General features: G+C 45.9%; 1 protein-coding gene across 9 annotated transcripts in view; it reads left to right on the top strand.

Moving 5' to 3' along the window:
- Positions 1-13,995, top strand: part of HELZ (helicase with zinc finger) — a 2,743,493-nt gene that overhangs the window by 181,735 nt on the left and 2,547,763 nt on the right. For all 9 annotated transcript variants that reach the window (XM_069655034.1, XM_069655036.1, XM_069655035.1 and 6 more), the window contains exon 3: positions 9,382-9,418. In XM_069655034.1, coding sequence (XP_069511135.1) covers positions 9,382-9,418 — 37 coding nt within the window. The remainder of the gene's footprint in view (positions 1-9,381; positions 9,419-13,995) is intronic.

The following is a 13,995-nucleotide window of genomic DNA, read 5'->3' on the forward strand; positions in this document are numbered from 1 at the left end:
GTGGGCAGAAGCTTGGCACATGCTGAATGCCCAGGCTCTTGCCTGGAACCTGGGATGGGGCAAAATAAGTATGTTCCCGCATACACTGTATTTGCGAGCAATGAACACGTGCTGCGAAAAGAATGAAAGGCAACTCACAGGGATGGTGAGACGCTGAAGCTCTGACGTTACCGGCCACCATGTTTACACTGCCTGATTCCAATATGGATCTGGTATTCGTCACTTCCGGTCTACACACCGCCATATTAACAAGGAGGAGGTGAAACTATTCAGAATGGCTGACTGAAATGAGTAGCCCACTATAACTAGCTCAAGGTATCGGCTAATGAATGCAACCAAAAAGGGAGAATACCTACCTGTGAACCTTACCTGCCACAATTCAATGGTTTTTTTTCCTCTCCCACTACTCCACTTTGACATGCCTTGGCAAATCCACAAAGGCGTGGCACTGCTGCTGCGTGCCTTTTTAGAAGCCTTATGGGTGGAGGGGCTTAGGCCCTCGTTCGCCCCATTCTCCAGTGCACCCCATCATTCCTGTCACTGGATCCCCAGTGATTGTCTTTGTAATCAGTGTGGTGTTGGATGGGCAGTGGTGGGTAAAGTCTGTCGCTAAGCTCCTGGTGATGCCATTGTGGGTCTCGTAGGGTTGCACTCACCAAGACATACCCTTTTTCAGTTGCCTCTGCTGGTCACTTCTGCAGCTTGCATCTGCCCTTATTAGAGATTGTTACTGTACCCAATGTCCCCTGGAGAAATATTGAAACTGGACATATCTTTCTTGGTAGCATTCTTAGACTGGGCCCGTTAAACAAATAAAACCCTTTATGTACAATGGAGGATCCTCTTATACTAGTTCACCTGGTCTCCTAGGATGGAAAAAGAATCTCTATAAATGAAAAATTCAAAGGTGATCTCCGCCTCGTCACAATCCAGATTGCTTTGTAACTGTGCAAACCTCACAAAATCCCTCAATGACTGCTATGTTGGAAAGGTTTCACTCTCACCAAGACTATAAAAACTGCTGAGTATTGGACTCCTCCTTTCCTCTTAAATTGATCCCTCTCATGCTATCAACCTATTCAGGCCCTTTAGGACAGACTCCTTCTTCCTCCTTCCAGACCTTGCCATCCTCTGTTGTCTAATTGACTATGTATACCGGGCACTACCTGCGCTATGTAGTTCAGCCTTATTTCCAGATGTAACCTTGCTGAATGACCTTGGTATCAGGCTTCAGGGCACGGGGGGGCACATCAGCAAGGCACCTGCGAAGTTCGTCACCACGGCTGGGCGACGGGGTAACCGTGTGCACTTGGGTACGGGTGCTCTCTTTACTTCAGACTTGAACGCCAAGTGTACGAAATTCGGTGTGAAGTGCCATGAACACAGGGCTTGTGATTTACCAAGTTGCAAGGGTTTCCTCGAAATGCCGGCGATGTCAGAGCAAAGGTCCTGCGCAAGCTGGTCACACCTCTGGTTAGCCCAGAGACACTTCTGAGAAAGCTTACTTGCAGGGTTTGATGAAGGTGCCGAGAAAGCTAGTCCCACCATTTCAATGGGTCGAAGCGCCTTCGTAGACCACCTAGTTCGATCAGATGTAGAGTGGTCCAGCGGGCTAAGGGTGCCAAACCTTCCAGCGGGTCACCAGCGGTTCCTCGACTCGGCTTCTTGGTTTCAGGATACTTGGATCCTATCCTTTGTTCAGTGAGAACTCGAGATCGTCATAGTATGTGTGTTTGGAGCCTTCTCTTTCCAGAATCGGCTTTGCGCCAAAACGGAGAGGACCCTAATGGGAGATATGCTCACATACAGGCACACCATATGTGGACCAATCGCTGACCAGTAGTCCCAGTCATTCAAAGCACACCAGACTCTCTGGCACCCAGGATGTGTATTGGAACCAGACAGTCCAAAAGCTTGGCATTTCTCAAGGGGAATGCATTCCCTAATAAGGACTAGCCCGAGTCGGCCTGGGGAAGGTGAAGGGGCAAGATGGCCAAAGGACAGGACAGAGAATCTTGTGGCATGGCCATTTTGGAGCCAGGCAACATTTCTGTGCCAAACGCGGTAAACAAACATATGAAAAGATAAGCTGCCACCAGCCCTGTCCAAGGCACACCTGCACGTCTACAAAATCCTTCGAGGGTGTCTAGGGCCTTTAGAAATGAAAGGCAAACCCAAGTGCACTGTACTGTAAGGTACATTGTGAACTTGCAACATGTTGCAGAAAAGTTGCGACATTGACAAGGACTAAGGGAAACAAAGTCTCCCAGTACTGACTGTCTTTAAGGGCATGCCAGTTTCCCCATAACAAAGTGAGCAAAAAGCCCAGGGGAGTGGAGCTGATGGCTGTGCTCCACTGGCAGTCAGACTATGGTGTTTAAACAGCAGCGGAAAGTTGCTGGGTACACAACTGGAGTGAGAACTTCAAAAAATGGGAATCTTTCCTAACTGCTGCCATATTTCCATCAATTTATGTAGTTCACCCGGAGTACTACCTCTCATATTCTCCATTTTATAGATGTCCCATACTCCTCAAAATATCAGGTAGGTAGGGATGTGTGGAGTCTGCCTGTTTTCAATTTCGTGCAATTGGAACATATGTCAACATTAACAGATTTGCACTCTGCTTATCTATGGGAGTAGTTATTGGGTAGAACCCTTTTGTATCTTACACCCCAAGCATTATCACCCTAGGATCCTCCATGAGGATGGGATCTTATAGGAGATGCATTCACTCCATTAGGATGTGCTGCTGGCTCAATCCCAACGAATGTATCCCAATGACCCCGCCCCAGGGATGTGACCTAGCCCTTGTTGGGTGGGGTCCAAGCCTGATTTGCAGTTGAGGTTTCCACTTTTATAATAACATGACAGGCAGAAAAACTATGGTTCATGGGGTTTGTAATAGGTTGTGATCCATTCAAAACGTTCCAGCTATCCATCTTCAGTTTTGCAAAACACTTACTTTGCCATTTCTCTACCAGTAAGTGAGGGAGGTTGAAAATAATTATCCTCGCAAGAATAAAATTTAGGAAGAGCCTATCCCAGATCTCCCTGAAAAAAACTGTCAGAGCTGGGAGCCTGCTCTGGGGACCCAAACCTAAAAACCCACACTGGAGGCTGAAAGAAAGGGACAATTACATGCAACCTGAGTAAATACAGTTTCCCTGTATAGTAGGATGGCCTGTGACCTGTGAAACTCCTTATTATACTGAGAATAAAGTGCTTTCTCGTTTTGTCATTTCTATTGAACTCCTTCCACCCACAGATTCCTCATCTTTGAAATATGCTGCAGGTGCAAGTCTAGCTTTGAAATCCCTTTTAGCCACCAGGGGGTGCAGTGTGCCTCTGTGCCTCTCTGGACTTTGGTGCCCATGACACTGCATCATCCTGGGTGGTTTTCTGATTTTATTTCAACTGCACCCTCACTTCTTACTATTTTCCTTGCCCCAAAACATTGCTTTTTAACCTGCCCATGCTTTTACTTGCTTACAACTGCTTCATGTCCCCTCTGAATTCCAAAGGCTACAAGGCCTTCTCGGACTGCAGCATTCCCATGTTTTCTGACCCTCCTACACACTGGGTCGTCTGGTGTTTGGGTCAAGACCATGACACCAAAGAGCGAGATTCTTGTCATTCTCTGCATCCGGTCAACAGTCACAATTGAGTGCAATCCGGATATCTACCAACAGTTCACAGGATGCTCCAGCATTCCCTCACTTCGTTGTCTCTCCCGCTGAAGACTTTGTAGCTTCCCTACAGTCTTCTCTAGTCAACTGACCACATATTTCTTTGTCATTCTCTGTTTACAGGTGCAGGTCTGGCTCTTATTAAGCGTTCTCCATGTTACCAGAGTGTAATCGAGATAGACTGCACTTTACTTCCTTTACTTTTACGTCCTGTCCCCTTTCATCCCTACTTGTGGGACATTCTGTCCTTCGGGACTAGAGCACTTTTGTAAAAAAGCATTAAAAATGTTGGTTTTGTCCTTTTAATTTTTATGCGGGGTACCGCACGTGGCTGTAATCCCGTCGTCCTGAGCTCCGCTCCACGCATCGCCCTTCAGTCCTTTTCTCCGCGTGTTCGGGCTGGATGCACTAGCATCACTACCAATTTTTTCTTTTTATTCCTTTTTGTATATCCTTCCTGCTCCGGTTCCACGGTCATATAGTCCTCAGTCTATCCCGGAGCGTCTGGGATTTGTGTCCTGTTCTACATGCGAACATCGTTTCACGAGGGCGGATCCCCATTCTTTGCTTAGTGTCTAGGCCCAGAACATCGCTGGCACTCATGTTTTTATTGCGATTCCCTTTCCGTCCGGGCACTCCAGCGTCGTCTTCTTCGGTGAGAGGTGGTGTTTCAATGCATTCCTCCACCACATTTTCAGCTCTTCATAGATGAAAAGAAGGAACACCCGGTAAGTTCTTTATATTTTAGGGTGCCCCGGCCAAGGGACTTCTTCCTGGGGTCTTCCAGGATTGGGAGGGACTCGAGTAGCTCTGTTACCAGGGGTATCCCTGAGGTGCCACACACGGGGTCTAATAGGCACACCAGAGGTTCCTCTGAGGGTTCCCGCAGTGGGCCTGCCAAAACCGGACACTGTTCTGAGGTTCACTGTTTGGGTGCCAAATTTCAGCCCAGTTCTTCTGTGGCTCTGGATACCGGGGTTCGCCCTGAGGTCTCCCTTTCTGGAGCTTTCCACACTGAGTCACGGCTTGAGGCCCCTCTTGAGGGAGCTAGAAGGATCCTGAGGTTCCTCTTCTTGGGGCTAAATCCAGTACCAACAGTTGAGGGATCCTCTTTGAGGGTCCCCGTCATTGAGATGCATTCCTCAACCATCCCTCGCTCGGGGTCGTGGTGATACCGGTTCTGTTGAGGGGGCGAAGAAGGCGGTCATGCACCACAGGATTCGAGTACTGGCCTTGCTGAGGTTCCTCCACTGGAGGCTATTTCTGGGACAGTACCTAAGATGTCAGTAAACATCCTACATCTGCCAGCACCGGCTCAGTTGAGGAACCTCGTTTCAAGGCTAAAGTTTTACTTCAGTCCCCTGACTCTGCTGAGGAGACGGTTGCCTCACTTTCTCCTGTGACGCAGTTCACCTCAGGTGTCGACAGAATGGTGGATCAACCTCCATGGTCCACAGGGAGGACCATGGAGGTTGACCATTTTAGCTACCTCTTGCACCAACGTTCACAACGGCTGGTGCTGGGAGCATTCCTTTTTGGGCTGAGCAGTCTTTTCCACGCCATGTGGACAACAAGAACCCGTTCCGCCCTACAATCGAATTGGCATGCTCGGGCACTGCTGCCTCATACTGTCTCGCTTCCTCCTAGTTCTGCACCACTGATCTATATGGATCCTGCCAGTAGTGGGCCTTATTGGAAACCATTTTAATTGCGTTCATGGGGGTATGCCCCTCACAAACGGCCTCTGCCTACTTCAGCGCCTAGACCTTCGTCTGAGGATGCGTTTTCTGGGAAGCTTCAGACGCTCATGCACCTCCTGTCCCTGTTGTTCCCACGCAGGTCCTGGTTGTGCTGACTCCTCCATCTCTTCCTGCTCGACGACCTCCACCACTTCGTCATCTGCCTCCGCTTTCTCCGATAGAAGAGGCATCTTCGGCACCGGATAACACTTTAATCCACTGCACGTAGCGCCTCAAGTTTTAGTCTTCTGTTCCTGCTTCACTGGATGATACCCAGGCGGACCAGGACCACGATGAACAGCCTGCTCTGTTAGAGCGTTCCATGACCTTGTGCGGGTTATGATGGCTCTGCTTGATATTTCAGTGCCAGATGCTCTCACTCCACAGGAAGGGATGCTTTCTGGAGCCTTTACTCGATCACCTGAGTAGCGCACCGGCCTGTTCCTCCAGAAGGACGTCTTGGCCGAGGCTCGTAAACTCTGGGACAAACCCCATACTGGGCTGCATCTCAACAAGAGGATTGGCGCTTGATACAAGCTTCTCGCCTCGGAAGATGTAGCCTTGTCCGCTTGTCCACTCACATCGTCAACGGTGATGGCGGCAGCCACCCTCCAGTTCAAGGCGGTCTCTGCAGCCTCTCCAAATAGGATAAACTCCTAGACGCCATCGGCAAGAAAGTATTTTCCAATTCGGCGCTCCAACATCGTCAAGCTAATACCAAGCTCATCCTGGTAGCAGCCACTCTTAGGCTGTGGAAGGAGCTAGCCGACCTCCAGAAATGTATTCCTGTGGCTAGGTTAGATTACTTCAGCCGGTTTGTCGGACGCCAAAGTGTTGGAACAGGATTTACTGGAAGCTGTGGCACACCACATAGATGCCTCGGCTCAATGCCTTGTGGTCGGGGTCGACATCTCCCGCCAAGCGTGGCTCCATTTGACGAAGTTCTCAAACGAAGTGCAGGACAAGGTGGTAGACCTTACTTTTGATGGCAAGGAATTGTGCATTCCTCCACAGATGAGGAACTCTCAAAGACTAAGTTGAGTACTCAAACAGCCAAATCTTTATCGCTCCTGGCAAAAGCTCCTGCTAAGACCCCTTATACATAGAGGTCAGTGTCCCAAACTTGGTCCTTCTCTGGGTTCAGGGGGTTTCAGGATCGCCGTGCGCCGATCTGAAGCTCCGGTTGACGGGCCTGCCAAAAACAGCAAGGTGGGTGGTTTTTCCTATCGCCCGTCAGCCTCCTCTCCAGGGACAGGTAGTCTCCCTGCCGAAAAATCATCCAAATTATATTTGTTGTGGGTCGCACAAGACTCCGGTGGGAGGACAAATCTAGTCTCATCTGGAGGTGTGGCAGACCATCACCGAAGACCGGTGGGTTTTGTCCATTCCTCGGACAGGCTTCTGTTTGCCCCCCCCCCCCCCAACCCTCCTTTCAACCCTCTCTTCCATCAGATGGGGTCACCCTCCCTCAGAGTCGAGGTACAGAAACATCTAGACCTCAGAGCGGTGGAGCCTGTTCTCCCCCCCCCCCCCCCTCAGGGAGCAAGGGGAGGGCTACAGCTCCCATCTGTTCAGTGCCCAAATCCAACCAGGCTGGCCTGCAGACTATCCTCGATCTTTCCCAGTTCAAACTCTTTTCTTCAAGAGAAATTCAAGATGATCACGCCTTGCCAAATAAAATCCTCTTTTCTGAAGGGTGACTGGCTCAGCGTAGTGGACGTTCAGGACGTATACATGCACATCCTGATGAGGAGCCTGCATCAGAAATATCTGCTTTTCTCCCTGGGAGAGGAACACTTCCAGTTCTGTGTGCTCCAGTGTTGTCTCCTCAGCGCTGCGCGTCTTTACGAAGATGTCGTCGGTCATCACAGCTTTCCTCAGACTGCAGGGGGTTCATGTATATCCATATTTGGCCGATTGGCTCCTGCAAAGTCCTTGCCCACCGACGGCATTGATCAATCGTCAGTCTCTCCTGCAGCTCCTGTTCCACCTTGGACTGTGGTTGAACTGGTAGAAATCGTCCATGATTATCTCAAGCCCTGGTTTTCTGTTGGAATACAGTCAGTACCAAGGTGTTCCTAATGGCGGACAGGATTGCAGACCTATCGACCACGTCAGCTCTTCCTCCAGTCATTGCACATGACAGCCTGGTGGTTCCAAAGACTTCTGGGTTTCGTGCATGATAGCCCTTCCTCATGCACGTCTGAAGATGGGGCGTACTCAGCTGGCTCTTCAGAGCTGTTGGTCTCTGTGGTGGGGTGCGACACTGTCACCTCAAAGTATTCAACCTTTGGACACCTCAGGACAGGCAGTTTCATATCAATTATCTGGAACGTATGGCTGTCTTCCTGGCGCTCAAAGCTTTTCAACCATCTATCACCTACAAGGTAGTCCGTTATTCGCACAGACAATTCTGTGGTGGCGATGTTTTACATCAACAAGCGGGTTGGCATCAAGTCACCTCTCCTTGTGGACCTAGCGATGGGATTTGAATGTGGTCCTCACCGCATTATGCCATAAACCATTTGAACCCATGGCCACTACAGATCTTAAATGCCTTTCTTGGAAGGTCACTTTTCTGATTGCAGTGACATCGGCGAGACGAGTAATTGAGCGTCAAGCTCTTTCTGTTGCCTTCCAAAAGTATGTCCCTTGGGGAAACCATCGCCAAGGCGGCTACGTGGGCTTCCCCATCAGCTTTTTGTAAGCATTACTGCTTGGACCTGAGCTCCAGGGCTGATGCCCAATTTGGCCAGGCTGTTCTTAAGAACTTATTCCAGTAAAGGTTTTTTTTTTTCCCATCCACCCGAACAAACTGTGGTGCGTGCTTGGTAATCTCCAACGTATGGAGGAAAGGGGACGGGACGTAGGAGTATAATAAACTCAAAGTAGTGACTATCTTACTCCTAGTCCATAGTCCCCTTTACTCCATATGCCCACCAGCAGGCCCTTCTAAAAAGTATCCTCCATTATTGCTTAAATGGCCTCAGACCTGGCAATAGAAAAGGACTGAAGGGTGATGCGTGGGATGGAGCTCAGGAGGGCGGGGTTATGGCCACGTGCGGTACCTTGCGTAAAACTAAAAGGGGGAAAAAATAAAAATGTTTGCTTTTTTACAAAAGTGCTCCAGTCCTGTCCTGAAGGACGGAATGTCCAACAAGTATGGAGGAAAGGGGACTATGGACTAGGAGTAAGGTCTTCACTATGGTGAGTAACTTTGTTATAATCCGTTTTGCGTGTGCCAGCGGTATCTTTAGTTTTAAAATTCAAATGGAAGACCTTTCAGGCAGTGTTTATTTCGCCCACTAAGGCAATTCTTTCAATGCAGACCTCTACACAACTTATTTGATTAGCCTAAGCAGTCCCTTAGCCTTTGTGATGCTGTCACCTGCGCAACATCTGCAGAGGACAACTAGGGAGGACTGTTCCTATTCTGCGACTATGACTGTCAGATCATACTGTCAGGTTAAGAGATGAAGTACATTTAAAGGTGTGAGGATGGGCTTTGGGACACCCATTCACAAATAAACTGCAAAATACTGCCTACCGTGTACAGAAAAGAGGAATTGGTCATTATTTATGTGCTCCTATTATAATATTTACATTTCTTAACCGATTTCTGTAACATACGTGTTCAAATCCATGTAAGTAGGAAAGTATATTGATTTTCACTGTTAAGTGATGATATTGCTATCTTTTACATACTGTGAGATTTAAAGTCACAGCCTAGTTACAGATTAGAAACCATGCACAGGATTTGAGTGTTCATAGCTCTTCAAAGGAGCTTTACACCCCAAAGCTATGGCACCAATGTCTAGTTTTTGTTTTGCTGATTTCCCTCACGGGTACATTGCCAGCTTAGTTTGAGTACTAGCACATTCGCATGTTAGATTTTCATGGTTAAGTGTAATAAAGAGAGCCTGAACAATTTTTTATTTATTTTTATTTTACAGAGAAACTATGATCAAGCTGATGAAGACACGAGGCATGGTACGTTGCTTTCTTATTGAAGTTATTTATAGGTTTGAAGAAAAGTATTTATCTTGCTTAAGAGACTGGTTTTGCTTAGTCATTATGGCATTCTTAAATGGCTTCGACCAATATGGTGCATATTCCAGTGGGATTACTGCAACGCAAATGGTGAAGGGATTGGAATATGCATATTTGATTCATGATGCTACAGGCTTTAAGTGTGGCCTTGGGCCAGTTATAAGAAAATGTTACTCCAGTGAAGGCATTTATTCTATATGGATTGTGCTGTATCTTCTACATCCAATATTTCATGTGTTGTAGGAATTCCCATATGTAAAATTACCAATGAATGGAGTGTAACATAAATGAGTGGTTGAAGAGTTTCTAAGCAAACAAGTAATCGGCAAGAGTAGCCAATTTTTCTTTTTTAAGCAGTCAGACTGTCTCATTCAGATCCATATATGGTAATCGTATATTACAGTAAACCAGACATAACCATGCGTACTGAAGCCCACTGATGTTTAGAACATCAGCATTTAGTCAGAGTTGCACCATGGACATAGTTGAATGCAGTACTTTAGATACTCACAGATAAAGAATATATTTTATCAGATTAATCTCTCATACCTCTGATTTAGCAGGATCAGATGACAATGGTGGTTTGAGGCAAGCATTTGGAAATCTTTGTTGAAGGTCAAATGTTAATATCAAATCGAGGCAAATGTTAATGCTGAAAGCCCTCCTTGCAGACCTCTCCTGTAGGGGATCCAAACCACAGAACAAGTTACTATGGATAAAGGGGCCACTAAACGAAAAACATTGGGTGGCACACTTGTCATCTTGCCGGAAGACCATCACCAGATGGAAACTAGACTGGCTCACAAGGAGAAAACTACAATTCTTTTCATGGTATGCTCTGGGCCTACTGTACTCCATCTCGGTGGCAATCTGGAATTCTCCAAGTCTTCTCCAATTTAGGAAAGAACTGAAGACCTGGCTCTTCCAACAGCAACTTGGTGTAACCTGTATTCCGGCTAGTTTGCATGTGCCCATACGTCTGCTTTATTGTGATGATTACTAAGGTTTACTTGATGTCATGTTAAATTCTTGTTACCAATGTTTTGCTTTATGGCGTGTACAGCGCGCTGTTGTTCCCCGAGCTAGATTTGAGCTATACAAATATATAACCGTAATGCATACATCGTCCTATGGCTCACTGTGCTTGGAGAGGCACAAGTTCACTAACAGATGATGCCCAACAAGGCAGAAGCACATGTCTGAAGTTGCTCTTGGTACTCTTGTTCATATGGCAACAGCCTAGCATTTTGGTGCTGAAATGTCTGTGTCTCTGAACCAGGCTGATATACAAATGGATATTTCTCCTGTGCTCAAAGGTACTTTGAGCTAAAACGTGGTTATTTTCCATCCTGTGTGGGAGCCAACCCATGAAATAGGCTTTTGAAAAAAGTGATCTACATATTCCTTAAAACTTTGCTCTAAAGATCCACAGACTAATTTAATTTAAGGTTCATTGGTTACATTTGTGAGTTGTTTTATGTTTGATAAATGATCTCCAACAAGGTAGTCAAGTTTAAGTTTGTTCAAAATAAATGTTCATTTATTTGTATATTGTACATAATTCATTGATTATTAATGCAGAATCTTGGAGTCCTGATCTGGACAAGTGAAACCAAAATTACACTTGTTGATTTCAAATTGCATTTTTCTCCAAACTAAATAAACCCGGAAATAGAAATGTACAGTTTTGCTCAAACATGTTTTGCCATCTACTCAACGTGTCTATAGTACACTACTGTTCAACTTGAAAGCTCCACCTTTCTGTTTTAATACATTTGTGGTGATGGTTATGTTTCTACCAACATTAGCCACATTTATGTTTAAATTTGGTTTGTTACATTTGAAAATGTGCCACTGTGTGAGAAAGATCCATGGTTTCATGTTATGCCCTTCATGGTTTTGCAAGACTGTTACAAAGGCTTATTCTATTATTTTTGTTGTTAAATTGTGAAAATTACTTTATTTTAATGACTGCACCAAAAATCACTTTTTCTGCATCATCCACTTTGGATCATGGCTTAGTTTAATGCAAAATCATTAAGATACATAATGACACTGAGGTTAATAAAGCCAAAGTGAGACATACAAAACCCACACACAGGGAATATGATCACATTTAACCAATCGAAATAGGTAACCTTGTCCGTTACTGCAATCTTTTACACTGCTTGAACCCACTCAATTTGATTTTGGTTTATAACCGAAACCAATCTGCCCCCTCACGGAACTGCTCCCCAGTAAATGTTGAACGAACTAGCGAAGTACAACCCACTAGCTGCACACCTTAAACCAATAATGCAGAGCTAAATTGAAAGGCGAACTGTTTTGAGATATTTAAAAATCAATGTACTGAATCTCCTACAAAAGAAATGGCGAGCAGAGGACAGTATTTTGACATTTTAGACTGATATCCAACTTGCCATTTCCAGCTAAGCTTCTTGACAAGACAGTCGCATGGTTAGGAGTATTCAGTAAAACTGAAACCGCCCAAGCAGGATTCCTTCCCCAGTATAGCGCACAATCTACCATTGCAGCCATGTTACATGATCTTGAGTGGCACTTAGGTGCAGGAGCCATAGTGTTTGTTCACTTGTATGGACGTTGAGACTGTTTCCTTTTAACTTCACTATAACATGTAGGCCTCTGACAGTGTGCTAGATTGGAAAAAGACATTCTTTTCAGACCGTCTATGCCCCCATAATCATTCAAATGGCTCAGTTTAATGTGGAGCTCCAAAGGGCACATCCCTGCCTTCTAAAAACTTGGTTCTATGTGTACAACTATACAGCTGATCACTAATCTGGTCACCCAAAATGTTTTTTAATATGAAGGTGATAATACACATCTTCCATTTTCTTACTTTTACATGAATAACACAAGCCCTGCTCTCCCTTGTCCTGTCTAATTTGGTCTATATCAACAATGTTTTCTTGCGATTTCCCATGGCACCTGTTGGATCGTCTGCAGAAAAATCATAAAGTGGATTCTGTACTGCACAGATTGCTGCATTTCAAGCACACCTTCCTAGCTTTAGGATCACTAAAAGGGTCATCAGTCACTGCAAGGGATTTGGGTAAAGTCCTTGCTATGTACCCCAATGTGCATATTATTCTGCTAATTTCAACCAGCTGACTCTGCCAAAATGTAATAGTTGCAGCTGACTGGTGCTTGTTCTCATTTCAATTGGCAAAATGGTACAACCAGTTACTGGCCGACTTTGGTGCAACCCTGGACCATCCTATGCTCAGATAACCATTCATGTTCACCCAAAACTAATTTAACTCTAGTCATTCCTGACTGTTACTACGTTGTCCGGATCTTCAGCGCCATTTAGGCACTTCGCTGCAACATTGTACTCATTGAAAATGCTGTAAAATAACTATTGTATTACTTTTAAATCCTGCAGGGCAAGGAAGCGACACAACCTATTGTAAAGGAGCTTATTGCGGCTACACACACCACCTTCTTCGCATTTGACCATCCTCTACAGAATGGAACCCCGAATGTCACTGGACAGCTTCCATACCAGAACCTGGAGTCAGTCAAGTCATTAACATTCATGTCATGTAGAAGAACATGCCAGTGGACTCTGGACGCTAGTGTAGGGGAGCAGACAGTATTGATTTGGGTAGAGCCTTCTGTCCACTTGATGATATCCATCCTGCTTGGACTGTGGTACAAATAGTTTTTGCTTAGAATTTGAATTTGTTAGTTGGCGACTTCCTTCTTATCCCATATCTTTGAGCGCGGTGAACTGTCAAGAATGGAAGATATACTGTGCAGTTGATGGGTTCAGGGAATTGTTTTGTTATCAGGATTGTAGATAATTTTGTCCTTGGCAGGATCTGCTTGACTGTTGCCGAAGGCTGTGACGCATGCTTTTGTTTACGGCTGGGTGCCAAATGTTACCATTTAGTACTGTTTCCCATCACTATCTTATCTGTGGGTGGAAATTATGTTTGTGTCATAACATTGGCAGCATGTGGACCTCAAACAGAGTTGGTGTAAAGAATGACCGCTACCCAGTCATATCTGTTCAGATGTCATTAAATGTGATGTCGTCATTCCTTACCCAGAGGTAGCTTCTCACCGCAGCTGCTAGCTGATCCTGACTCAGGGGGTGGATATATAGGGAGGACCACATGGGGTGGTCAGGGGGATGAGTCGACCATTGGAGAAAGTCGCATACCTCCCCTCTTTCCCTCTTTAAGGATGTTCCCTCCATTAATCATGCTCTGTTGGCATATTGTAACACACTCCCTCAGTCATTTGTCAAGACCACTTCAAGTATTCCCCAATATCACACAAGGAATGATAGGTCAATAACTGAGAAAAGGAAGAGGCGTGTTGTAACTTGGCCAGTGCTGACACCAAGAACACTGAGGAAAAGCATGCCGGGGAAAGCACCGAGAGACCGAACGCAGACAGCGAGAAGAGGAATCCGATTGCAGAAAACCTGCCCTGGAGAGGGACAGGCAGCAGGAAGAAGGGAACAGCGAAAGACCAGCCGCTAACGA

The sequence above is a fragment of the Ambystoma mexicanum genome, chromosome 3q, assembly GCF_040938575.1.
Source record: "Ambystoma mexicanum isolate Mex_15411 chromosome 3q, UKY_AmexF1_1, whole genome shotgun sequence".
NCBI lineage: Eukaryota > Metazoa > Chordata > Amphibia > Caudata > Ambystomatidae > Ambystoma > Ambystoma mexicanum.